Raw genomic sequence first — 27,958 nt, 5'->3', positions numbered from 1 at the left:
TTCACCTGTGTGATCGGTGCACGCGCTGAGTGGGATAATAATCGGAGGCTGATTAATGGGGACCGACACAGAGGCGGCTGCAGGGCCCAAGGTGTGAGCGCCTGAAGGAGTCCCTCGGCTCGGTTCTGTTTTTCCCTGACGGGCCGAGCTGCGGTCGGTGTGTCTGCGCCAAAATGGACACCGCTGAGTCCGAGCCCTGAGAGCCCGGCGCCGCTAGCGCGCCGTGCCGCTACAGCGGCGGGAGGACTTCACTGTGCGTGTGATGACGCGCGTGCGACCGCGCGGCGCTGCGCTCGGCTAGCAGCGGCAGCGGCAGGAAGTACGCTGCTGAAGCGGCGGCAGGGGGACCGAGCCAACAACCAAAAGTCGGTGATGAGCAGGGGAGGAAAAATAATCATGCCTAATCCGTGAAAGTGGCCCATTTTGCATCTCCGCGCCGTGCATCGTTCACCCTGCGGGCGCAGAGGCCATTTGAGGGGTAAGTGTGCGCTGCGAAACGCCTCGAAAACGCGGTTTTCCATCAAAGGGGGCCGCGGTGTGTTTGTCGAGATCTTTGTGTCGCTCCGGACTAGCCTGGGGTTGCTAAGGCTAGCTGGGACGCTAACCCCTGCGAGTTCCTGCAGCTTCTCCTCGCTTGTGAGTAAAGTGCGGTGGCGTGTGCGGCCCGGCCACGGTGTTTTTGTGTCTGTTTGTGCTTTTCTTGTGTTGAACTTCCGTTATACCCCCTTTCTGTCAGAGCGGGGGGTTGCTAACGGGCTAGCCGCGCGCTAACGCTAGCGTTAGCTCGGCCGTGTGTGCGTGTGTGCGTGCGCGTGCTTTCAGCGCCTCTTCTCCACAAAATGCGTCTTATACAAAGACGGAGACGGCCGGGACTCACTCCGCCGTCAATCTGCGTCGTGTTTCGCTCAGTGAACTCCGCTCGGCCCGCAGCTGGAGACCACCAGTGGGCTCGTTTGCGGGGCTAAAAGGCGAGCTAACCCCCGCTAGCTGGGGGAAAATGGCTCGCTGCTCGAAAGCCATTTTCCGAGTGAGATGGGGTCTCAGTGAAAGTGGGCTGATGGCTGCCGGTGATCTCCCAGCTCTGCTGGGAGCATCATGTCGGAAAACAGCCACAGGCGTCTCCCCCACCGCTCACCCAGTCCTCCTCCAGCGGCGGAAAGCGGGGGTCTGGAGGAGGAAATGTCGGCCGAGTGTCGAGGAGAAGATGCCCCGCTTTGTCCCAGCAAATCCCGACCGAGAGGAGACAGGCCAAGGTCAGGGAGCCCCGCTGCGCACATTGGAGGCAGACCTGCCTTCGCCGGGCAGAGAGGAGCGGGGAACACCGAGGCGGGAGGGAGCGCAGCGGCTCTTTTGATCCTGCGGTAGTTTAACGAAGCAGGGCGGTTTGTTTACATGATGGAAGGAAAAAGTGACAGGCTGCTGATTGGCTGCTGCTCTCGGGCCCGATCACATCCCAGTGTGAATGAGACTCTTCGTGTGGAAAACCTGACCCACATCGCCGTGGACGTCTCTGTGAGCAGCCTCGGGTCCGTCCGTGGGCTCCCAGCGTGGTTTAATAACGGGAGCCCAGCCAGAAAGCGGCTCTGTTAAGTGTTAACAATGTGTTGCAGTTCAGAGTAATCCTTCAAGGGTGAAACGCCAGATGGGCGTTGAGTTTATTTATTTATTTATTTATTTATTTATTTAGTTAGTTGTATTAACTGGGGGAGGGGGGTGGCCCACAAAAATTCAGTTGTTTATTTTACTTTTAGTGGAGAGGTGTGTAACTACACAAACATTTAGTTATGATACAAAGTTGGGTGGAGCTTCTGTCCACTCTGTGACATATGAATCCATGTGTAGAAAAACTGTATGAGCTTGAGTGTCAGGTATATTTTTAAACTCTTGTTTGTCTCATTATTCAGATATTTTCTGTTTTAACATGAAGAAAATGAGTTTGTTCTTTTCTTACGAACACAGGGGAAACAAAACTGAATAGGAAATGTTGAGTTACTCGGGCAGGGGAAGGGTTTAGTTTTCCTAAGACATTTTTGCTTTTGATTTGCTGTAACATGAAAACACAAGTTTCTAAAGCTGTGATGTTCGTGGGATGGAGGTGAAATCTTTGGTTCAACTAAAAGTTCAGAGACGCAAAGGAAAAGCAGGAAAATTAAATGTGGACACTAAAATCTCAAATAACTGTCTCTCTCTCTCTTTCTTATACAGTTTAGTTATTTAGTTTCTTCCTTTTAATTGGATGTTGTTGAACTGAAAGGGTTTGAAGCAGATTGCTTGACTTGGTTCTCCATAAATTCACTTTATTGATCGTGTACGAGAGAAAAACAGTCTTTTTGTCTGAAAAAGGAAGTGATGCATTGTAAAAATAATTGCTGATTTTTCTTTTATTTGAGTAATTGAGCTCTAATCAGTGTTTAACTATTTAATAATATGCAAATCTGAATACTGTAAGATAAGCCACATGGTCAAATATCAGGACTGTATTAGCCGTTATTCTCATTAGGTAGGTTATTCTTTGTTACTTCATTTAAAAAAAACAAAAAACCTCAAAGCTGAAAGTGTTCAAATCAATTTCTTTGACTTTAGCCTCCAAATATTCACTTTATTGATCATGTATGAGACAAAAGCAGCAGAGAGTCAGAATTTAGCTTTTTCTACAGGAATTTGATTAAATGTGATTATTTTCAGTGTGGTCTCTGTAAATTTGTCCTCTGATTATTCTGCAAAGTACTCAGAGGTAAATGTGCGGAATGCATTAAAAAAATAAAATGCAGATATTCTGAAATAATTTATTCTCGATCATACGCAGTTTGACGTGGTCTGAGTGTATTACAGAAATATTCCAGCGTCTCCTTTAAGTTGGAGAAACACTGAAGCTCAGTGAGGATCTGAGATCCACCATCGACCGCACACACTTCAGCTGTTTGAGTCATGCGAGTGAATCCAGGTGAAAATGTGCTCGAGAGCTGCGCGCCTACCTGTGGCTGATGGCAGAGCGCTAACGAGAAGGTTTAAATTTCAGGTCCGTCTTCGTGTTTCAGATCGGCCTCGACGCTCAGCCGCAGCCGATAAAACATGAGCACTCCAGCTGTGAGCATTTGAGAGTCGAATCACTGATATTTAAATGGAGTGTGTGATTTGTTCATGTTTGTAAAGGAGAAATACATTTGCAGCACTTTTATCTGCGGTCTGTGTGACTGAACAGCGAGGAAATAAATGCTGGATTACTCTGTAATGAAATCACGGCTGGCCTGTGTTTCCCTCGCCGGTGGCGTCTCCTGTCGCCTCTGCTGCTGCCGTTGGCTTTCTTTGTCCTCACATCAAACATCTGGCCGAATGCAGCACCTCCTCCCTGTTTACTCCCCCCGCTCCTCCTCTCCTCTCCATCATTAGAACCCGTTGCAGTGTCGGTCTGAACGTAACCTTGGCATTTAAGGGCAACCTGCTTGTTTCCGGTTATTCCTGGACTCTGCTACAGTAGCACGATTCACAGAGTCCCTGTTTAACACAGCACACTGGGAGGCTTCACACTTTAATGTCTTATCTTCTCCTCGATCGTTTCCTTTACATGAAAGTAACAAAACACGCTCAGGTGTCTGCTTTAATCCTAACCAGCACATATTTAGGCAGGGAAAATGTCTCGCTGCCATATTAGAATAAAAGATTTATTAAATTTGTACAACAAAAGTCTTAATGTAAATCAGCTGGGGAATTTTCACTGATTGCTAGAAAGCAAATTTTGGCCTCATTAGGTTTAAAAAAAAATAATAATAGAAATATGTCCACATCTTCTGATTGGCTGTCCCAGCTGGACAGCTCTGTGATCTCGTAGAGATGCAATAGCATAAAAAAACTGTGATAAACTGAGTGTCAGTCAGTCTGCAGCCTGAACTTGGGGCTCTAAGGGATTACTGTACATACAGTGGGCTCATTATTAGAAACTTGGCTGTGTTTAAAATGGACATCCACCAGTGGAACAGGAGACGCATGACAGGAAGTAACGGGCAGGCTGGCTTTAAACACGTGGCTGGTAACAAGTCCATCTCTCCTTTACACGTCGGTCATGTGTTTTACTTCCTCACACGTGCAGAGTGGACAGTAAATCATCAGCGATGCAGTGTCAGATGCTCCGTTTCCTACTGAGAGTCTGAAAAATACGTTTAAAAAGTCAACTTTTTTTCAGCTGTTTTTTTTTTTCTTGAGTAATGACTCATCAGTAAATGGTCCTTACAGATGTGCCAAACTTTATTAGCAACTACTGCTGTCGTCTTTATCCTGCCGTAAACATGTCATGTTCTGCTGTACAGTTTTAACTTCTATGGGGACTGAGTCACTGCTGCCTCTGCTGGACCCCAGAGGAACTACAAGGAGAAAAAACTAGAAGCAAAAAACAGAAAAGTGCCCGAGTTCACAAACGAAAAGCTTCATAATAATCAAAAATGATGGTAAAGATAACAAAGTCAGCTGAACATGTTGATGCACCGCAGCTCTGATAAACACAGCACTCGCCTGCTCTGAGGCGATGGTGGGTCATGTGCAGGAAAAGGCACTGATCTGGTTTTTGTGTCCCCGCTGGTGAATGCATCGTGCCGCCTGTGGGCTGAGGCGGGGGGATCTGCAGGTAAAAGCTCTGCAGGGAGACATAGAGGAAGTTTTCCCCTCACATCCTTCACTCGCTCCTGCTGCTGTTTATTTTCCTCGCTGCCTTCCTGCCTGTCAGACTGCAGCTCGTCAGCACCTCCCCTCCTCTTCCTCAGGTTACCTCTCCTGCCAATCAAACCCTCCTCCACACCTTTATTTTCCACTGCAGCCCCCCACCCCAACCCCCCTTTTTCCCCCTTTCTGTTTTTCCCCTTCCTTCATTCCTTCCCCTCCCCCACGCCTCCCCTCGTGTCTCACCTCGTTTCCTGCTTCCTTCCTTTCTTTCTTTGTTCTTCTGTTTCTCGCTCATTACCGGTGAATCTGTTAATTGCTCATTAATGAAACGACTGGGGTGTTAATGGTACGACGGTAAATATTTTTGTGTGGAGATTGGCGTGTTTTTGTGGTGCAGACAATCCGTCGCTGCTTCCTCTTGAATCGTTTTAATTTAGTTCCTGGACCGATTTGTGCTGCTCAGTTCAGGTTTTCATGCTCATGTTTTATATTTAACAAACATCCAACAAAATGTCGACTAAATCACAGACACGTAAAGCTCCAACCTGCAGCACCACATTTGAAACCCGGGTGACCTCTGTCCTCTCACAGGTAGCTCACCTTTAATGAGACATGCACTGATCAAACATCTGTGGTTGATTGGGAATATTTGTCTCTGATCAGTCCTGTGGTTTAGCCTCACCGCTGATATATTCGCTGCTGACTGGGTGCTGTTGGGTTTTAGAGCAAGTGTGTTTAGCTGAATTCCCATAATTCCTCTCTCTGTTCAGCCAAAGGGAACATAAACACAAACCCGAGACCTTAAGTCCCACCTGACGACCAGGTTGTGTCCTCGTAGTGCTGACGCTATCGCCCGTGATGGCTTGTAAACCATTCCGTCCTCCTTCTTGTCAACGCTGAAGTTAAAACGGGCTCTTTTCCCGTTAGCCAACATCTATATTCCAGGCCTTTCCTGCTCGTAGAGATTCTCCAGTGGAGACTACACACATAACTGTGATATGTTATTTAACACAAATCTGGGGGTTTCCTTCTTCACGAAACACCTGAGCTGTGGTCCATAAAGTTAAGCTTTAAGATTTATACTGTCTGCTGCTGCATCACAGTCGGCAGTTTGAAGCTGAGGTGGTGATGTTTACGTAGGACCCAGGTCTGCGGTCCATCACTATGTCTAACAGGAGGCTTCGGCCTTTCAGTTTGCTCACATTTAAATTAAGCTGAAATCTCAGATCAGTCGTGTTGTTGGCTGTTCTATAAAACCAGATCGTAAGCAAAGGCTGGTTGAGTTGTAATGCCGTCAGAAAATCTGCCCATGAGACCCTTTGTGTTCTAAACGCTTCAGTTCCTCTAACATCCAGCAGAGGCAATAGTGAGTCCGTACCCATTGACCCCCATGTTAACAGCTTGATACACAAACTGTGTAGGTTTATGTATATATTTCCTTTTCATAAAGTCCTGCACACGGGACGATGTTTGGACTGTGGCTTTGGAGGACTTTTATTTTATATTAATGCTGCTATCCTGTATATATTGTACTTACTATTGTTTGTTTTAATGTACCTTTTATATTTTACATTTATATTTATTATTGTATTTTTGCACCAAGGGAGTGGCACTCCAATTTCGTTGTACCCTGTACAATGACAATAAAGGCTATTCTATTCTAAACGATTTTAAGTTCTTTAACTCCCTCAGAAAAGGTAATAAACAATATTTTAAGTTTTCACTATTAAAAAAATAATAATTCTCTGAGGCATTAGTTGTAGAAAATCTAAATCTGTGCGTCTGTGCTGTGATTCATGATGTTCAGATTTGTTTATGTACTCGGTTATTGACGTCGTTGACGTTATGAACGATGTTTAAACCAAACACTGGCCGAGGCTGGGTGTTTGAACCTGCAGAGATGAGCTTGTGTTGGAGTTTTATAGGGATCTGTGTTATCAAGAGAAACCTGGAAAGTCTTTGAGCGGGCCTTGAGCCAGTGTTTGAACCCAGCCGTGTGTAATGAGATGAACACGAACGGCTGCTGTAATCTGCCACAGATTACAGATTACACATGAGCCTGTTAAAAAGGACGCAGACACTTTAATCCCACTGAAGGATCTGTTGAACTGATCCCCGATCAGTTCCACCAAATTTCTCACTCAGAAAAATAATCACAAGCATTTTAAACTTTTTTGCGACTTGCTGTGGCTGAATGTGACAATCAGTTTTTTGAGATATAATTTTGTATAATTCTGCGAATTGTGGTTTTAGAGAGCACATTTTAACGAGCTGTAGTTAAATTTCAGCAGTTTCTGAGGTAAAAGTGGAGCTATGGCTTTTGTAGAGTGAGGATGTTTGAGCTGTTGGTGGAACAAAACGCGACACCTGAAGGCCAAGCTGACCGACATTTCCTCCACTTGTGCTTCTTTAATCTGGAAAATAAGGGAATTCTCTGACTGTGAATATTTCCCAGTGAAACTCGCTGACAGGTGCAGTGCTCACTGTCACGTGATGTCTGGACAAACCTGAATCTCATGCCTCCACAACCAGCAGAAACACAGAAACTGCTCCTGGAATCATAAAATAAACCGGCTTTGGAGCATTTTCAGTCCCAGCAAACCCAAACAGGACCGATTCATCAGCAGCATCAGCGCGTCCGCTTGGACTGCTTTCTTGTCTTTAACTGGCTGAGCCTGTCCTCTTTAAGTGTCTCATTTTCTTCTCACTCGCTTGGCCAAAGAAGCATTGAGTGAGCGCTATGCTGCCATCCATCCATAATTCACAAAATTCACTCCTTCTCCTGCATGATGGGTCTGAATTTAATCCAAACGACGTGATTATTTGTGGGTATTTACTCACGTTGTGCTCAATGCAGGGGTCCCGTTTGTAGTTTTATAGGTGGTGCAATGCACAGTGAGGCGGATCAGGTCCTGCATCACTGATATTCTGGTTTTTCAGTCATACATGTAAAGTAGAGATGGCACGATACCACTTTTTTATGTCCGATACCGATACCGATATCATAAATTTGGATATCTGCCGATACCGATATGAATCCGATATAGTGTGTTTTTTAATCAATAAAACTGTTTTTTAATCAATAAAACTGTTTTTTTTAATATCTTGCTGCATTTTGTATAAGTTCATACTCAAGTTTAAATAAACAACAACACTAAAGCTATTCTGTTATACTTGTATGTAAAAAATACACTGCACCCAAAATATTTCATAGTTCAGCAACACTGATCAATCTAATAAACTTAAATCTGCTCCATCCTCCCTATTCTGGTATTTTAAAGAGTACTTAGCAGAAATATTAGGGTTGCAAACTCCCAACAAAAAAAATAAGGAACCCCACCTCATGATGCTTAATCGATGTAATCAACTTTAATTTGATGCAGGGTGAAAAAAAATGCACAGAAATAAATTATTTTTCAAGAATAATTAAATAGATTCAACATCTTTCTTCAACAGAACTGCAGACTGCACAGATGGTACCTTCCCAAAGGAAAAAGTACTATAGCTTACTAGGGTATATTAGACTTAACAGTTACTATATGCAGTAATGGACTTCTATACATTTTACATCAGATTAAAACTTTGGGTGTAAGATTCAGATAATTATTTATTAAAAGCTCGACATTTTAAATGAGAATAAGAAAGAAAAGTATGTCTTTGTGCCCCCTTTTCCCTGTTCATGCCATATCGACCCCCCTGGCTAAACTTTGCTAGATCCGCCCCTGCACAGTTACCAGCCGTCAGCTACGTAGAAAAGGATCCTGGTGTAGAAAGTAATATTAAATACATTCTAACAACAGCTTATCAAGCTTAAACGTGCTGCTGTTGTTCAGCCACTGGTTTCCTCTTTCTGGTGCAAAGTGGACCAAAAACAAAGAAGAGAGACGGACTCGCGACAGAAAAGCCGATCAGCTGATCGTTAAGCAGTTTCACGATTGAAGTAGCAGCAGGAGAGGGAGAGAGAGAGGCAGTCGCTCCATATATCGGTTGTTAAGCTTAACATGGGAACGCTTTACAAACATTCAGAGATGAACTTACACACTTGCTTTACTTCTCTCTGGGATAACTTCCTCAGAGATGAAATGCTGGTTTGGTAGCGAGGCTACAAATACACACAGCTGCTCTATCACATGACGCATACTGCTGCAACGTGCTACGGTTATGAGCCGAGTTACGCCGTGTTGCAAGTTTTGTGAGGTGCTTTTTTTGATACTTAATGGATCGGATTACATTTTTAATTTTTCGCCAATATCCGATCCAGTAATTTAGGTCAGTATCGGACCGATACGTAATATCGGATCAGTCCATCTCTAATGTAAAGTCCAACTAACCTGGACTTTAGAGCTTCAGTCTCTGATCGGTTAGACTGCATCCCACCGGGGTCCTTACAGAAAACACTAATTATTTGATCGAGGCAGATTTGAATCAAACTGTTGTATCTAATGAGTGAAAAATAATCTTTTACATTTTTTCCCTTCTCAGAACATAAAAGTGATCCAACTTTTACTGACACGGAAAAGCAGGACTTTTTTCAATCTTGTGGAAATTGATGTTTTAAATATCAAAATAGTTCGGAATATTTCTCTTAAAATATAAATGGAGTTGCGTGGCCTGACACGTTGGAGGGGATACACAAGTTTTAACAAGTTGTCACATTCAAATAAATCAGTAGGTTGAATTACACCTGACGTGTTTCCTAAAGTTTGGCCTGCTGCTCCGTTATCTTTGTCATCGTGCAGATCAGGTGGTTTTCTGCTCTCACCCTGCTGTGGTGACTAGGACTAGGGTTTACCTGACCGTGGACGGGGGAGGGTGAGAGAGTGAGGCTATTTAAACTGTAAACAAAAGTGTGCCCATGTGTGGAGTCTTAAACTGAACCCTGTTCTTTGGTTCAAGGATAATTTGAGGCGTTTCTCGGGTCGCTCTAATCCGATGTGACCATTTTCTGTCAGGTTTTTGGGGTTTTCGGTGGTCAGTTGTGGAGATCACTGATCTCCAACAACTGAGTCCATGAACTCTACAAGACATTTTTAGAGATCAGCTAAAAAATTAGTTTCTATAAGATGGGAAATGTTTTTGCAACCACAGGTATCGCTGTCTGATGGCCTTCAAATAACATGAAGATTTAAAGCAGTTACCCACTGCCTTATTTTTTTCTGACAAAGAAGTTACATCCATTTAATGGTAATTTATTAGTATAATCAAAAATAATATTTTGTTTCTAGAGTCTTCCAGTTAACCCTTTAAAACCGGTCGGAGTGGGCACGCTCCTTTTTGCGTAACTATTTTTAAATCCCGGTAGCTCTGCAACCACGTAAGCTAGAGCAATAATTTTTTTTGCATATGAAACTGGAGGAGCTGTACTTACATCTTATGCCATTAGCTTGTCCTAGGTCACAGTTTCCTTCCACATATAGCTTTGCAAAAACTGCATAAAAAGCGCTTGCAGCAACAAAAACATAATATTCCAGAAACACGCTTTGCCGATCCGATCAGCTGTTCATAACACTTCCTACGTTGGAATAGACGTCAGCGCGAACTTTCGCATGTCCGCCATTACCTGCCAGAAACCGGAAGTGACGTCATTTTCGCGGAAATGTAGTTTTTTTACTATCAGGACCTCATGAGCCTATACTGGTGTTTTTAAAAGTTATCTTTGACTTTATGACTTTCTGTGTCGTTTCTGGGATGCTTAGAACTCAAATTGCACTGCTGGAAATAGTTTATTTTGATGCATATGCTGCTTTTTTGCAAATTTGCATTATAATATTTATTTTCGTTTTTCCTGCAGTATATAAAAATTGGTGTATTTCAAAAATAAAACTATGAAGACACTCAAAATAAATTTCCTGTGGTTGGAAACTATTTTGTGCAACTTTTTTGTATTTACAGTTTTGAGGGATGAGCCTCTTAAATTTCTCTAACTAGAAACATGTGTTAAAAAAACAAAAACGATTTTCAATTTTTTTGTAGTTTATTGCACTTTTTTGCAATTTATGTAATTACTATGGGCTTAAGGCATACATATTATTAAAATGTGGGCTATAATGGTTGTATTGATGTATAGCAACTTGAAATGCTCCCAAAATTGGCACTACAGCATGTAAAAATAATATATAAGCTCTGGCGGACTTGGTTCTATGGTAGGTCTTAAAGGGTTAAACTAATTTGAAATGTTTGGTCTGACACTTTACGGCTGATGCTTGTGCAACTGTGCTACTTAATTGTTGTGGTTAGCAAGCTGCTAGTGATCACACAGACTATTGCTGATCCTTAAGATCAGCATCCACAATTTTTGTGTCCATCTATATAATTTGTGACGCAAAAGCATAGTAAAGAAAATTAAAATGATAACAGAACCTAGGACCAAACTATTTATATTAAATGATCTTTGTAGGGCTTTCCTGAATATCCCAATCATTTTGAGATTCTGTTATAATCACTAGCAAATAGCTGAAGCTTAAACTGAGGGATCTGGACTGAACTTCGAGATTTAAAAAAAAAAAAAAGATAAGTAGGTCTTTGAGTAACCTGTTTTGTTTTTTTTCTTCTTTTGTTTCTCCACAGTGATACCTCATTGGCCGGTGTGACCCCCGCAGGCCCGCCACCTCCTGGGGTGGGTCTTGATTGACCTGCGCTGACGGCTCCTAGGGAGAAAATGGCCTCCACTGCTGCCCCCAGCTAAAGAGCTAAGCCCTACCGTTTCCTCCCCCACCTCCTCAACATCACAGTTCATTGCTCTGTTGTGAACCGTGATTCCCTCCAACCGATTTGCTTTAGAGTACTATGGCAATGCATGATATGAGTCGTGCCAAGGGTTTCCCCTGTAAAGAATGTGATATGGTTTGCCCGAGTACTCCAAGTCTTCTAGAACATATGAAAGCACATTATCAGCAAGAAGAGACCGGTCGTTTTGAGTGTGAACAGTGTGGACGAATTTATAAACACGCAGCTAGTCTAGCCAATCATAAAAAATCTCACGAAGTTGGCTCATTCCAGTGTCCTGTTTGTACACGTACGCTACCCAACGCAGTAGCTTTGAAAAATCACTTACGGATCCATACTCTATCCCCTAGTAGTGCACACACAGAGGAAGAGAGTGAGGAAGTGCCCGAAGAAGCCGGCCACGACGAGAGGGACTACGGTCTCACCCAGGACCTCTCGGACGGGTTTGGGCGCTCCCATTTGAACAATAGTGGTATGGGACATAGTGTCCTGCAAAGCCACGAGACAGACGAACACGCAAAAAAAGGCTCCCCTGAATCCGACGACGCTTGGGACAGACCTTTCAAGTGTGATCAGTGTGACAGAACTTACCGGCACCACGGTAGCCTGGTGAACCACAAGAAGTGTCACCAACAAGGAACTTTTAAGTGCTCTGTGTGTTTCAAACAATTTGGCAACCTGGCTGCCTTAAACAGCCACGAGAGAACTCACTCGAAGTTCAAGACCCCTGGGGCCTCAATGGTGAGCAGCAGCAGTAGCAGCAGCAGCCTCCACGACTCGGAGCGCAGCACTGGCACCCAGTCATCTCAAAGTGAAGACACCACCGCCTGTTTCTGCCACCTCTGCCAGGTAGCACTGCCAAATAAGGCAGATTTCCAAGAACACATCCTGCTGCACAACACTGCTTCACCCACCCTCAGCCTGCCACGGAGTTTTCCAGGAATCATGCCTCATAATCTGAGTGCTGTTCGATCCCCGGCATACACGCCGGCGCTGGGGGACCCTCTGCCTCTGCCTCTGCCACCTGTGCCGACTGAGAAGAGGGGCCCCTATGACCCCATTATGGGCCCTCCAGTCAACAACCCCATCTATACATGTGCATACTGTGGCGCAGGACACCCAGATCTGGAGACACTGAAAGTCCATTATCTAACTCATGATCCCCACCCTCCCTCCCATAGTCAGGACAGCTCCATCCTCAACTCGGAGACTCTAAGTTCCGGATCCCAGAGCTCAGTGGCCTCCCCGTCAGGAGGTCGTGTGCCCCAGGCTAATTCTCCAGATGATGAAGAGCGGCGCTTTAAATGTGGGGAGTGTGGCAAAAGTTACCGGCATGCAGGGAGCCTGGTCAACCACAAACGCTGCCACCAAACGGGCCACTACCAGTGCACCATCTGCTGTAAGCAGTACCCTCACCTGGCAGCACTACATAGCCACCTACGAAGCCACAAGGGTCGTCCTTCCAATCAGCCTATTAACAATGACAGCAATGACTGGCTATCCCCAGAGCCCCTGACTCTGGACTCGCAGCAGAGCTACGTCCAGGAAGGTAGTGGTGCCACCACTCCAATCTCCCTGCCAGGAAATCTTGGCGAAGCTGCCCACTTTGTACCAGATGGAGGCCACAGCAGTGGGCTAGACTCTCTTGAGTTCCATGATCGCTTTGATGGCAGCTCACTCTCTCAGAGCAGCTCTGCTCACCGGCAAGCTGACAGACACGTATGTGCCGACTGCGGTGAGATGTATGGCGATGTGTCTGGCATCAAGTCGCACATGTGTCCCCGCCGTGGCCAGCAGCAGCAGCAGGCCAATATGTCCAATGGTTTTATGGGGAATATGAACTACCATAGCTCCAGTGGAACCTCGCTGCCTGCTGGAAGCTCCAGCAGCCTGAAAGAAGGCGGCAGTCAACGACAGTATCCTCAAAGTGGAGGCAAGAGAATGGGAAGCAATGACAAAGATGACGATGATGATGGAGAGGTGTATCAGTGCTCAGTTTGTGGCAACCACTATGCTAGTCTGAGAGCTCTCAGAAGTCACCTGCGTAGTCATGCCAACAACCCCACAGGGCCAGGACCCTCCAATCTGCAGCAGGACTGGAGGATGATCTGCTCTACCTGTGGCCAGACTTTTGCCAGAAAGCAGGATCTCCTGAATCATCAGTTAATCCATGGGCCCCAAAGGCCAGATGGTCAGCAACAGGGTATTGCAGGGAGTTCAGCCAACGGCAACGAAAAGATGGATGGCCGGAGCCACATTTGTGTTGACTGTGGCATGTTTTTCGCCGATCGCCACCACCTGATCACCCACCTGTGCCCTGGGAAGAATCGAGGTAACTCGATGAACAAGCCTGGCCTAAATGGAGCCAAAGGGATGTCTGGAGGAGACGGCGTTGGCGGTGGTGTCGCTGGAAGAAGTTGTGACGTTGGCGCAGATGGACGTAGGCCAATGGTTGATCAGAGTGACAAGCCCCACAAGTGTGACCAATGTGGGCGAGGATACAGACATCCATGCTCTCTCCTTAACCACAAGAAGTCCCACAAGACCGGTGTTTTCCGTTGCCTTGTGTGCCAAAAACGTTACTACAACCTGCTGGCGCTCAAGAATCACCAAAGGACCCACTTTGACTTAAAGAGGTAGGCCTTCTGCCAGTTTCAATTGTCTCTCAACAAATTCTTTAGAAAGTTAACATTAGAAACAGTTAATGGTAGTGCCTACTGGAGGTCAAATCCAAAATTATCATGTTACTCTTGCTTTGTAAATAAAGTAAAGACGTTAATAACGTTTTGTTTATTTTTTATGTAAAGTTTGTAGCTATTTTATAGTTATAGGTACTGAGCACCAATTTGAGGCATGTGACAAATTATAACTGTTTGGCTGATAAAGATCTCATTGTGTCAAAGTGCGTAGAGTTTTTTGAGTTTAGTTGGTAAGATTTCTGCATAACATTTTCATTGGTTTTTATCTAAACTTTGAAGTACAGGTGAATTGTTGCCAAAGTAGGTAGGGTGTCCGAGCCTAGTAAAACTACTGAGAACTGCTAACCTTATTAAGAATCTGACTTAGGCCACCCTAGAAATCCTTACAAAGTGTAATTTTGCTTTTGAAATGTACTGAAAGAGATTTTGCTGTTTTTTGTTTTTTTCTTTACCTTTGCCTATTTTTGCTACAGGCACAAGTGTGAAGAATGTGGCAAAGCCTTCAAGATCCAAAAGCAATTGATCAACCATCTCCGTCTCCATGAAGAACACCGAGCCAAAGGCCTTGTTCGGACTGGCCCAAACGGTTCCCGCTTCCAGCAGCCTGACCCATCTCAAATGCAGACTATGAGAGGGGAGCCATCGAAGGGCCAGGTGATGGGGGTCAAATACAGCCACCAAGGGTTCAAAAAGCCCTACTCGTCAGCCGGTACTTCCAGACCCCAGAAGTTTGATCCTGCCGAAAGTGCACGGCGGCCGTTTGCCTGCGAAGAATGTGGGAAGACTTACCGCCATGCGGGCAGCCTGGCCAATCACAAGAACCTTCACAAAATTGGAGAGTACCACTGCAATGTTTGCAACTCTACATATCCGAACAGGCTGGCAATGAAAAACCACCTTCGTCTCCACTTTGCCCAAAAGAAGCACAACTGCCAAGAGTGCGGCAAGGGCTTCCGCACCCAAAGGCAGCTCGCTACTCACACTACAGCTGGCCTGTGCAAAGGCCCACAAGGCCCTGGCGCTCAGATGGATTTCGAGTGCGACGGCTGCTGCGAAGGCTTTGCCACAGCTGACGAGCTTGCGGCTCATGACTGTCCAGCCCAGCACCTGCCTTCATCGTCCTCCACCAACACCTCGACAACCATCAGTACCGAGAAGAACTCGGTAGACATGGACTCTGACGAGAGGCCCTATGCCTGCGACCTATGCAGCTGCGCCTACAAACACGCCAGCTCCCTGTTGAACCACAAGCACACCCACAAGACCGGAAACTTCAGGTGCAACTTCTGCGACAAGCCCTATACCAACTACATGGCACTACGCAACCACATGCGCATCCACACACAGCGGAAGAAGCACATCTGCCACACATGTGGGAAAGCCTTCCGACTGGCCCGGTTCCTCCGCAACCACCAGAAAGTCCACGAGGAAGGCGCCACCCCCTTTGGCTGCCCCACCTGTGGGAAGAGCTTCCAGGGGAGGTCCGGTCTGGCCAGGCACCGCTGCGGGGACAACCAGGTAGGCATGGAAGTCAGGAGGAAGGCCACTGCACCCACGGGAGAGGGCGAAGAGTGTCGGTACACGTGAGTTCTCGTCAGTTGTTTGTGATTCTTCGAAGTTGAAACAAACAAATAGTGAAGATAAATTTAGGTCTCTACATGTCTATTACAGGTATATGATCTCCAATCCGGCTTCCTTGGGACCATACGCGTGCCGGAATTCGGATTTTTCTGAAGTTTGGACAAATTGAATTAGTGGAGAGACCAGATAAGTCAACCCCGTTTGCTTACAGTTAGCATATATCATACTTTTTTAGGCTAGCCTCAGTCAAACATGTCATGTTCAGATGTACTGTTTACATGCTTTGTTTTCTTCGAACTCTTTAAGTAGTATTTTGTGTGCAGCATATTGAAGTGTTGATGTTGTGTGTTCCTTGCTTCTGTTCTGATTTTGATTGCAGTCTTTGTGTTTATTCTGACACTGGTTAGCTAATAGATAAGAAATTGCAGTTATGTGATGGGGCTGTTGCATTTTGATGTTCTGAAAGGGAAGATTAGAAAGTATTTGGAGCTAGCTGCACTGCACATGTCCACAGGTCACCAGTCTTAACACCTACAGGAGTCTTGATACATGGTAGTGGTTCTTTGAGCATGTTTGATGGTTTCTCATCACTACATTCAGTATCCAAAGAAGGCTGAGACAGAAGGTTGTTTTATTTGTGCAGTGCAGGGAGCAGCAGATACCTTCCAGTTCCCTACACTTGTTTCTCCATAGTTTCTCCCATGTCCCTCCCTCTCTCACCCACCCACCCAGCAGTCCTCTCCCCTATGACCTGTGTAGAAATAATTAATGGTACACCACTTTGTAGACTTCTTTGAAAGCTTTGAGCCGGATTTCAGATCATATACCTGTATGTGCAACATCTTAGATGATGACTAGTAAAAATACTTGAAATACTTCTCCAGAAAAAGTGGTACCCAGATGAATTTGGCTACAGCATTGAAACCGGACATCCATGTTCCGTTGCTAATCTCCTTCCTCTCTCCTCCACCCCTCTTCTTCTTTGTTTGTCCCTGCACAGATGTGATCAGTGCGGCCGTTCCTACCGCCATGCCAGCTCCCTCCTCAACCACAAAAACACCCATACTGTCGGCATCTACCACTGCGCCGTGTGCCTCAAGACCTACTCCAACCTGCTTGCCCTGAAGAACCATCGTCGTATCCACTCTGAGACGCGGCGCCACCGATGCCATGACTGCGGAAAGGCCTTTCGAGTTTCCTCCCAGCTCTACAACCACCGGCGTGTCCACCAGAAGCAGCGGGAGCTGACCTGCCGGTCCTGCCAGCGAGCCTTTCCCACGCAGGCTAGCTTCAGGCTCCACATGGAGATCACTCATGGCCAGACACCGCAGCCCCGCCAGCCCAGAACCCAGCAGCCCCGCCCAGGGGGCTCCCAGGACCTGGGCTGGGGGTCAGGCCTGGACCTCACCCTGATGCAAGAGCAAGGACTCAATCCCAGCAGCGTGGCCAAAGCCCGCAGCCAAGGGAGCAACAGCGAGGTCGTCAAGTCCCATGTCTGTGACCAGTGCGGTCGCTCGTACCGCCACGCCAGCTCCCTGCTCAACCACAAGAACAGCCACAAAACCGGGACCTACTTCTGCAGCTCGTGCCAGAAAGAGTTCCCCAACCTGATGTCCCTGAAGAACCACCGGCGCATCCATACTGAGCCCAAACGCTACCAGTGCCCCGACTGCGGCAAGTCCTTCAGGGTGTCCACCCAGCTCATCTGCCACCGCCGCATCCACACCAAGGAGAAGCCATTCTCCTGCCAGCAGTGCGACAAACGCTTCTCCTCCAAGTCCAACCTGAGGCACCACATGAAGGTGCACTGGAGCGGCTCATCGGCGCCTCCACCCATGTCCATGGGAGCGCCCAACTTCCTGGGTATGCCTGGCGGCCCCTTCATATAAGCTGCAGGGTGAGGGTGGGGGAAGGTGGTGTTGATGATGATGATGGTGTTAGTGGGGGGGGTGGGGGTCACATGCCGAAGATTGTGGAGGTGCCAAAAATGTAACGTAGCCTTCCTCATTGACCATGTGTGGCTGTGGTGTGTGTGGAGGACAGACTGTGATGACGTGACACCCCACACACACGCACGCACACACAGACACACACACACCCTCATAGAGCGCTATGCTGCCCCGCACGCTGACTGACAGGCAGACTGGACTGACTCCCTGCTGCATGTTGCCTTGTGATGTTTCCCTGCCATGGACTGGCGCCCCACGAGGCTGCAGCCATCAAGCTGCACCCAGACTGCTTCTCGAAGACTTGTGGTCTCGTTGTGGCGACTCTTGGGGGCTCTGAGTGCCAAGATGGAGCGCGAGAGTCTGATTGGTCCTGTTTCCGATGGTGTTTAGAGGACATTTTCTTCCCGTGGTTTTCGTCACAGTGTTTTTAATCTGGTCTGGAGGGACTGTTTTGATCACCAGCGTGCAGGCCAGATTTGTGTTTCTTACCTTTATCCTTTTGGCCTGGAGGCAGCAATGACTTGTGGGAACTTTTAGGACTGAACATGGACACTTTGGACTCAGAGGGACTGCTTTAAGTGTGTGTGTGTGTGTGTGTGTGTGTGTGTATGTGTGCGTGTCTTCTTGTGTGTTGCAGCGGTGACCACTTCCTGACTTTTTGTTCACACGTGTGGACCCGGAGCTGAGAGACCGCTGCGTCTCGCGTGCGGTTTAAAATTGCCTTTCTCCCGTAGCACCTGAAGTTTGATTAAAGACGTGATCAGTTTTTAAAAAGAGGGTTTTCAGACTTCCTGTAGCGCGTCCTGTTTGTGAACACGCTAAAGCTGTGAGCATATGTCATATGTTCAAACCAAACGTTCTCATGTGAAAATGACTGTTGGAGTGGGTGTGGACCATTTCACCGCCCACTAACGGGCAGCGACAGGGCGTCTGCGTAAGATGAAGAATCACAAGACTCATTCTTTTAATCTGATCATCAGCTGATTGGCATTTAAATATTTTTCCTCAGGCCTCCGTCTTATCACACCAGCAGAGTTCATACCTCAGTCTGATTTTATATCTATTTTTTATATTATTTAAACTTTATTTAAACGGGGATGTTCATGGGTTGGTCCGAGCTTTCATTTAGGAAACTGTACATACAGCTAAGTGTCCTGATTTAATTTCACCTCTTTGAAGCAACAAAAAAGAAAAGAGAGAATCGCCTCCTTTCATCACGTTTCCTCACCAATCAGCAGACAGCATGACACTAACAGGAAACAACCTGATCAAAGTATAAAACAACACGGAGTAAGTCCAAGTCCACCAAACTAACTGAATGTATTCAGACATTTGCACAAAGTCGAGAGTAATACGTTATGTTTCGGTTATAGTTTGGGTCTCGTCTGCCTCCATGTCAGCCTCACGAACCGTTAAAAAGTTAGCGTAGTTTAACAAAAATGATATAACAAAGGTTAACGGTGCCGCCATGTCATTGCATAAGAACGTTGGTCTACACACAGCTGATCACTACACATCGTTTATTATCCTTTCACTGTTAAATATTAAAGGTTAATTAACTGTCAGTATTTTAAAACGTTTGCTTCCTTTGCTTGAGCTCCTACAGATTTATAGATCAGAGACTTCCTGAAGGAGGAGGTTGGAGGAAACACTCAGGAACATCAGCAGGAATGACGGCTGCTTCCCTTATTTCTCGTTTTAGGCGTCGTTTCATTTTCAGTGCAGGAAAAAAAAAAAGTTTTGGTGGATGAATGCATCGAACAGTTCAAAGTGAGCAAAAGACTCGGAGCTTCCAAACGGCCCTCGACCTCACGACGGACGCTAAAATAAACGTGTCAGTGAGTGAAACTGAATCCAGCTGTTTTACCCACAGCTGGACTGAGCTTGGCGACGATGGTGTAATGGCACGGCCTCGAAAAACAGTTCAGTGAACACAAATGAATAAAATTAGAATTTGGCAATTATGGAAGCACGATGATCATTCTGCTGCGTGCTAAACTCTCGTTTTGTCTCAGGTTAAGTCGAGTTAATGTTAAATAATCGTGTTCATGAGGTCCGCTCTGTTTCATACGGAAGAGGATTAGGGCCACTGGAAAAAAAAAAAAGTGGGCACGTCTTTTTTTTTCTTCTTTTCCTGAATTCTGAGAAAAAAGTCAGAATTCTGACTTTTTACTCAGAATTCTGACTTTAATCTCAGCATACTGACTTTTTTCTGGAAAAGAAGGAAAAAAAAGATGTGGCCACTTTTTTTTTTTTTCCCAGTGGCCCTAATCCTCTTCTGTAGTTTCAGCCCCAGAAGGATTTGTTTTTAACAGATGGCATTAACCCAACAAACCCATGGACTTCCTGTCTCACGGGGGCGCTCTCGAGCTCTTCCAGAATAAATGAGACTGTGGAGCTGAAAAGCACTCGTGTGGTTTTAGGTAGAAATCCTCGAGACGGTAGATTCACTTCCATTTTTACAGTTCTTGTAGTAAAACAGATTTTTGTGAGTGTGATGTCACAGCGTCACGAGCCAGAAGCAAGCGTAGCCGGTGTGATGTCTCCCGTTCTCTTGCCGCCACGCCTCCATCTGACCCGAAGGCGTTTGATGAGGAAAGAAGAATGTTTTATTGGTGTCTGCAGGTGTCGCCTCCTGGTGGTCATTACGTAGAGTGCAGTTTTAAGGCACGTTTTTAAACCCAGAAGCTACAAGCAGCTTTTATTGCGTCCTTGCCGCAGACAGGACCCCGTGTCCTGCCAGAGTCACAGGAAGTGGAAATCTCAGCAAAAACCAATAAAAATCCTTCAACTTTCATTAAAAAAAGACACGAGGGAAAACAAACCCCTGTGATCAGTCTCCATGACAACACTCAGACCTCTTAGCTGTTTGCAGTGAAAACAAAGCCCGCTGCCCCCTGGGGTTCAGTAGGTGTAACTGCAGTGTAAAAAGCTTTCAGGAAACCAGCAGCTCCGCCTTGAACTGTCCGCTCTCGCGCTTGCGTCCACACGTATGAACAGGAAGTGACCCCTCCCCTCCCCCCTCTCTCCAGCCCTGATAAGACTGATAAAACAAAAAGGCGAGGCCTGAGCGGCGGGAGGCGAGCAGCTGTACGAACTCGACGTTTCTGCAAGAAGGAAAAAGATGACCTATCATGTAGTAATGCATTTATTTATATGATTAGTATTATTATTATTATTATTATTAACACTTGTAATGGACAGCGCTAGTGTTTAGGATGTGAGTTTAGAGCTGTGTTGATGTAAACACCCCCGCCCTCCTTTTACCCACAATGCCCCTCTCTGTGGACTCCACTGAGGACCTGAAACACGCCGAAGACGCTCTTCTTGCCTTCTTTCACGAGTGATGATGTGACGCTCCTTCATCCCTCTCTTCTTCCATATTTATCTCCTCCTCCTCTTCTTCAGATCAGACTGAAAGGGACGCCTCGGTGTGCTCGCCGACCTTTCTGTTCCTCTTTATGGTAACCTCCTGTATTTATTGGTGTTTTGTTCCTTTTTATTTAATTGTTTGGGAAGCGTGTGTGTGTGTGTGTGTGTGTTTTCAGCACTGGTGCTAGTTTAAAAAAGAAAAGTTAAAAGTGAAGCCGTGCAGTGACCGTCAAGTGCTGTAGGAGTCCGTGTGATCTAGAACACAGAAGTAATAAATGTCCATCCTCCGTCTGGTTGTCCTCACCATGCCTGCTCTTCTCTGTGTCACACTTCCCGCCTGCATTTCAAATAGTTTGTAGAGAAGAAGAAGAAGAGGACTGGTTTGGAACAACTACTACCCCCCGCCCCCCACCCCCTTTTTTTTCTTTTGTTTGAGTTCTAACTTTTGGTTTCCATGCATATATATGTAATGCTTACTATACACTTTTATAAACTATGTTTTGATAATTCATTTCGTAACAGAAGATCTTGTCCATAAACTATAACCCTACTGCTGAGTACTGAAAATAAATAGCTGAAAAACACAGTGACACTCGGTGTTTTCACTCCGTCCAGATCGGCGTCTCGCCCGGCACCTTCGCTGGTGTCGGCAGGAAGTTGGTGCAGAACCTCTGGAAGGCATCTCCAGCTTTTAGTATCAGAGTGCAGACGGTCTAAAGGTCTTTACAGCGTCAGTGAAGTAAAGTCGTTTTCACACAACTGTATGAGTCTAATGTTTGTGACACACACAGCTGCTATTACCGTATTTTTTGGACCATAAAGCACACCGGATTATAAGGCGCATTAAGTGAAACAAAACAGATAAGTCAGTCTTTACTCAACTCATTCTTCTTGCTTCCTCCACTTTCCTACCATTGATTCATTAATGTTGAATTCTCTGGCAGCTGCTCTATTCCCATGTTGTTGCAGTATATTAATGACTAACCTCGTGTTGTGGATGGATTATCTCAGTTGTTCTCCTGATTGAAGTTTGGTCCGTTTACAGCATCCTGCCATGCGATTGCATTTGTCTCTAACCATCGGGAACCCTCACGTTAACTTTTATCGAGTGGGAAAAAGTTAGCGTTCATCCTCCAGCTTCACTGTGTTTATGTTGTGCTAACATAGGCATATACCAGCTAGCCCAACTTCAGTAACCCTACAAATGTCACTGCTGTTTAGTTTTCTGTCTTCATTTATGTTGGAAGTGATTGCAGAGCTGTACATTTGAATTTTTCAGAAATCTCTCAGTCAGAACATGCTATATCATGTTTAGGTGGAAGCTAGCACGCTAACTTCCTGCTAACTTCTAACTCCATTAAATGTAATAAATTCTGTTTTCATGGATGCCTGGATGTTAAACTTAATTGTTACACCTGGTAAAGCAGCAACGCTGATCATTTTATTACAGATGAAAGGATTTAGACAGATTTTAACTCAGTGATGCCGCAGTGTTCGTTTGACTTTGGGACCTGAAGCAGACTGAGTTTAGGACCCAGATTACTCCGTGAGGCTCCTGACTACGGTAGCCGTAATGCTCCGACAATCCATCAAGCAGTGCGGCTTCGTAGCTTAGCAAAGTCGGACTAAAACATTTTTGACAGATTTTTGAGTGCCGTGTAGTACATAAAATCAGTTCAAGGTCAGTAAGCACAACCAGATATCATACATAAGTCACACCGGATTATAAGGCACACTGTCGATTTTTTAGAAAATAAAGGATTTTAAGTGCGCCTTATAGTGTAGATAGTACGGTAATAAAAATTCATGTTTCACTCACTGAAGGAAAAACTGCAGTTTTTATCCCATAAATGATGTTTACTCATTATTACATGTTTTTAATTACTATTTATAAGTTACACTGAGTCACAATAATAATTCAGCATCACTATGTTGTTAATATAAAAGCTGACAGCACAGAGTTCCCATATGAAATGTGTGACAGAAACTTTGTAAGGTTTTTCTGTGTCATCACTGATGATTTTGGATCTTTGGACACTTTTCTCCCCCAGAACACAGCCGAAGGTGTTATCATTAAGTTATCATTAGTTCATAATAAGAGCAAACATACAACTTTAATCTTCGGTTAAAAGATGATCGAGTCGCTGACATATAAATGGGTTTTTTGTTTTAAGGCAGGGGTGGGGAACTCCAGGGCCGGTGTCCTACAGATTTTAGATATCACCCTGAATCAAATGAGTTCATTAACAGGCCTCTGGAGAACTTCAACACATGTAAATCATCTGTGTGGATCAAGGACACGTCTAAAACCTGAGCACATCGACCCTCGATGCCTGGAGTTGGACACCCCTGATTTAAGGCACCAGTAATTATGATGTTTGTTAAATGAAATGATTTGTAATTTTCCGATGTTTCTCTGAGGATTTAATTCATGTGTTTCTTTTCTGCAGTCTAATGTTGTTGATGACAGTCTGATCTTTAATTCACACTAAAAAACATAACGTAATCATAGTGTTTTAGCATTTATCGGACACGTTTGTAGTTTATCAGTTTATAATGAAACTCTCCACATCCTGTGACTTTAATTCCTTTTTTTTTAAAAATCTCACGATCGTCAGAATCCAAAGTGGGCGCACATGATGCCGTTCATTATGGTCCTGCACTGGATCCATATATAACCCATATATGTGTTCACGTGGCTCACACTGCTGTCGGCAGTCACGTGTGGCTCTGACAGTGGAGCTGAGCAGACAAGAGGTACGGAAGCAGCCAATCACAGGAGCTGCAGGCAGTACGTGACAGGTGTAACACAGGTGTTACTGTTCAGATGTTTCCCATCAGTGTTACCTGAATGAAGCTCGGGATGATTGCACAGCACACTCCCTAAAATAAACCCTCCAGCTTTGCTTCGTATTCGGTGGCAGGTCGTTCTCGTCACTGTGACTTGATAAACAGCACACTCGAGCTACTCGTTTCAGATTTCCAGAGAGAAGTTTGGAGACTTTGGGGGTGTTTTCCAGCTTTTCCTGCATGGAAAATTGGAGTGACAACATAATATTCCGACTCTGTGATTGGCTGATCTGACAGTGAGCTTCAGAGCCGACAGACCCTTTGTGGGTTACTCTGAACTGAAACCTTCGTGTTTCTCTCCTCCCAGATCTGAGACCGGTGGTTTCGAGCAGCAGCTCCAGGAGCTTCGTCTGCGGCCAGTGCGGTCGCTCGTACCGCCACGCCAGCTCCCTGCTCAACCACAAGAACAGCCACAAGACCGGGACCTACTTCTGCAGCTCGTGCCAGAAGGAGTTCCCCAACCTGATGTCCCTGAAGAACCACCGGCGGATCCACACTGAGCCCAAACGCTACCACTGCCCTGACTGCGGCAAGTCCTTCAGGGTTTCCACGGCACTCATCTGCCACCGCCGCATCCACACCAAGGAGAAGCCGTTCTCCTGCCAGCAGTGCGACAAACGCTTCTCCTCCAAGTCCAACCTGAGGCACCACATGAAGGTGCACTGGAAGAGCCCACTGCTGTCCAGAAGCCGGTCTTCGGCCTTCCTTGCCGTCTCCTCCAGACCTTTCTGACCATCCGGCCTCGCGATTCTCCTCCGAGCTCGTCCAGTCTGACAGACCCGGACCGCATCGTCTCCTCCAACATGTTACGACCCTGCTCAAAAGCCGCAACATAAAAAAGGCGACGAATACCACACCATACTAGGTGTGGCCAATTAGCACCAGCTGAACACATTGAGGAGATTAGGGGCTTGCTAGGGGCGTAACAAACAATATGACCGTAATTTAATCCTTCAGGCTGAAATCTGAACTAAGATCCACATTCAGGAAAGTTTCCCCAAATCCAAAGTGCTTCATTTGTGATGTGACAGTTCAGAGGGCGAATCAGCAGAGATCCTCACGTACCTGTTAGCTGCCTCAGCAGGCTGTTATCCTTACATTAAACTAATGGAGAGCTTGGTGCTCATTCATTGGCTGGACTAACCGTGTCAGACTTTTGGTTTACGTCCAGTTTTGATTTTTTCAGTTCCTGTCTGGTGAGATTAGGGCACCAAAACTACCTGATGAGGCTGAGGTTCGGCTTAGATTAGCTAGACACAGATGTCCTGTGGCGGATGGACGACGTGGCTCGGCCAAGCCGTAAATATGGTGGTGACGATGATTCATAATGATCTTTTAACAACCTGATGACATTTGAAGTGGCTGAGTTTAAGCAGCGGCCTGTAGTTTGTGTAGTTATCAGCCAATCTGATGATCTTTATATTTTAGCCAGTGTATAAACGATGGATGTCGTCCGTTGGTTTCTGAATATTTGAACCCTTGGTGTTGGTGCCATGTTGGGTTTAAAGTGGCCATATTTGAATAACAGCTAGGTTGTTATTACAGACTGTTTGGGAGCGTCGCACAGACTGAGTTACCTGCTAACCAGTGCTCAGTAACATCCAGTGAACAACCTCAGATTTCACTGTGCACCTAAACTCTTGCCCCGCCTCCTCAGACCGTCTCTTAGCAGCAGGCATTTTATTGGTCTGAAGCCTCACAGACAGCTAGCAGCCACAGCCGCCTCTGTCACCATCCACCTTTCAGTCAAAAAGGCCACGCCCCCATACATAGAAGGCCACATAAAACTGGAGCCATGCAGCTGTTTTATTGTCTCTAGTGGATGTTAGAGGAACTGCAGGTCGCCTGCTTTGCCCAGGAGGTGTAAAACTAAATGTTTAGCATTTCCAGCGTTTCTTTGATAGAATATTTCATCATGTTCACCAACTGCAGCAGATTTATGCAAGTCAGAGGAAACTGAAACCCTCACAGCTGGTGTTCAGGTTTGCTGTGTGACGATGACCTCTCCGGACTTTTGCTCCTGGTGGGAACTCGAATTCCTCCCCAGCGATACTAACGGTGCTCAGGTCTTTGACACCGCCTCAGACGGACCTCTCTGATGGATGGCATGTTCTGGCTGCTCGGCAGCAGACACCATGTGGATTGTGGGTCTTTTTAAAAAATGTTCTCAGTGTTTCTGATTATTGCTAAGGATGAAAACGCATCATCTTCCTTAGCTGTTGCTGTTCCCCCGAGGGGAGGCTGAAATCTGATGTGTGGTTTGTGAACTTTCTGGACGCCTCTGTTCACCTTCCTCCTCACCTGGTCCCCAAAATAATATCCAGTTAAATATGGAGGCCCAGTGCTGTCACTTCAAAGGAGAAAATCGATCTTGTAATAATAATAATGATTTGTTTCTGATAATGATGTGAAGTTTTCTATTTTTTTCTTTGTAATTATAACATTGAGTAACTGTTAAGGTTTAGATGTTTGTAGATGAGCTCTGGTGTGTAAATTAAAGCTCTGATAGGTACTTAGGTGATTAATATTAGAGAAATAAATTACGTCATGCTGTGTGATAATCTGGAGAGTAATTTGGGAGATTATATCGGTTCATTTATCTCCTCGTCGTCTGGATTTTGAGGTTTTTTCTGTGATAAATCTGAGAAAAACTGATGAAATGCAGAAATGTTTCCCTTTACACCGTCCATCAGAGGCTGGACGCTACTGTGGGTTTCCTCTGTGGACGAAGCTCGTGTCGGGAGCCGCACAGTTTTGCCTCTGAGGAAAATCACTGAAAAAACAGACGAGCAGAGACAACAATTCACCCTCATCTTCATCAGTCGGACTAACTGGACTTTCGACCACAAGCCTGTGACTGTGAGACACAAACTAAGATGGAGAACGGTACTGATGTGATGCGTTTGTAGCTGATTCTTTAGGGACTTCCTGCTCATCTCTGTGTTTATTTCCTCCCGTTAGTGCTGTATTATTCATGGTTTTTACAGTTTTACATTCACAGTTGACGCTCTGTCTTTACAGCTGTCTGGTAACTCGTTCATGTCTAATTAAAGCATAGTGGACCCAAAACTGAACCTTGTGGAACTCCCTTTTTCTGATGTTCGAGGGACGTGAAATAACATGCTGCTGTAACCTCAGAGAGCCGTGCGAATACACGAGATCAGGTTGGTTCAACCCAAGTATTAGTGTGATTAATTACTTGTTTAGATTTAGACTTTTTTGTTTGTTGCCACTTCTTCCACTCGTTTGATAAAGCGGATTGGTCAGCGTCTGGAAGCCTGCCGAGGGGCTGTACCCCTGTCATATGTATATGTTTTGGGCGTGCCCTGTTGTCAAAGACGTCAGGGGTGGATCTAGAGAAATTTCTTAGGGTGGCAAAATCAAAGCCGTTATTTTACACACTTGCAGGTGTTACATCCTGTAATATGAATTATACACTGTTATAATACATCAAATGCAGTAAGTATACACACGTTTCATATAAATATACTCTATAACTTTATTTTCTTACCCTACAAAATTAAGCATTTCAGTTACATAAAATGTGAATTTTGATTTTATGTATAGCCTGTATAGCCTAAGGAGCTTGGAAAGAAAGGTTGGAAAAAAAGCATCTGGACTTCTTTTTTAAGTTTTCTTGAAGACCTTTCATTCAAGAAGCTTCTTCAGTTTTAAGCGCAATTGGTGGAGAGTCCCAGATTTTAAGCCATATGGGAGTGTCCGCAAGAGGGTCATGGGGTCAATAAGCTTAATCAAAAATCTAACAATTCAGAACAACACTGCCACTATTATTGTTCAATATTCATAGGAATACCATACTCTTTCTGAGCAGAGTGGTGGCATTTAAAACCATTATGAATCAATAATCAAAAACAGTGATGAGTAGTAATAATAAATCGTATAGGCAGTAGTACAGTTATAACAATAGTGATAATCAAAGTGACAACGAAACATAAGAGAATAAAAAGCAGATCTGTTGGTCTATTGGTCCTCTACCTGATGGGGGGGTCCATGACTGAAGAAGCTTCTCAGATGAGAGGTGGGATGTCCAGACACTTTTCTTTCCAAGCTCCTTAGACTACAATAACCTGGATGGATGACTGAGAACCTTCACAAACATATAGCCTG

General features: G+C 45.3%; 1 protein-coding gene across 1 annotated transcript; it reads left to right on the top strand.

Annotated features, from left to right (window-relative positions):
• The first annotated feature begins 332 nt into the window (after window positions 1-332).
• On the top strand, window positions 333-26,899 carry si:dkey-89b17.4 (zinc finger protein 646). Its single transcript, XM_031743568.2, has 5 exons — window positions 333-478; window positions 11,221-14,015; window positions 14,552-15,661; window positions 16,660-17,522; window positions 24,138-26,899. The coding sequence occupies exons 2-5, from the start codon at window positions 11,440-11,442 to the stop codon at window positions 24,560-24,562; spliced, it is 4,974 nt and encodes a 1,657-aa protein (XP_031599428.1). The 5' UTR covers window positions 333-478; window positions 11,221-11,439; the 3' UTR covers window positions 24,563-26,899.
• Window positions 26,900-27,958: the final 1,059 nt, after the last annotated feature.

The sequence above is a fragment of the Oreochromis aureus genome, linkage group 4 (genome assembly GCF_013358895.1).
Source record: "Oreochromis aureus strain Israel breed Guangdong linkage group 4, ZZ_aureus, whole genome shotgun sequence".
Taxonomy (NCBI): domain Eukaryota; kingdom Metazoa; phylum Chordata; class Actinopteri; order Cichliformes; family Cichlidae; genus Oreochromis; species Oreochromis aureus.
The sequence above is the reverse complement of the archived record's forward strand: the minus strand, read 5'-3'. Positions and strand labels throughout refer to the sequence as shown.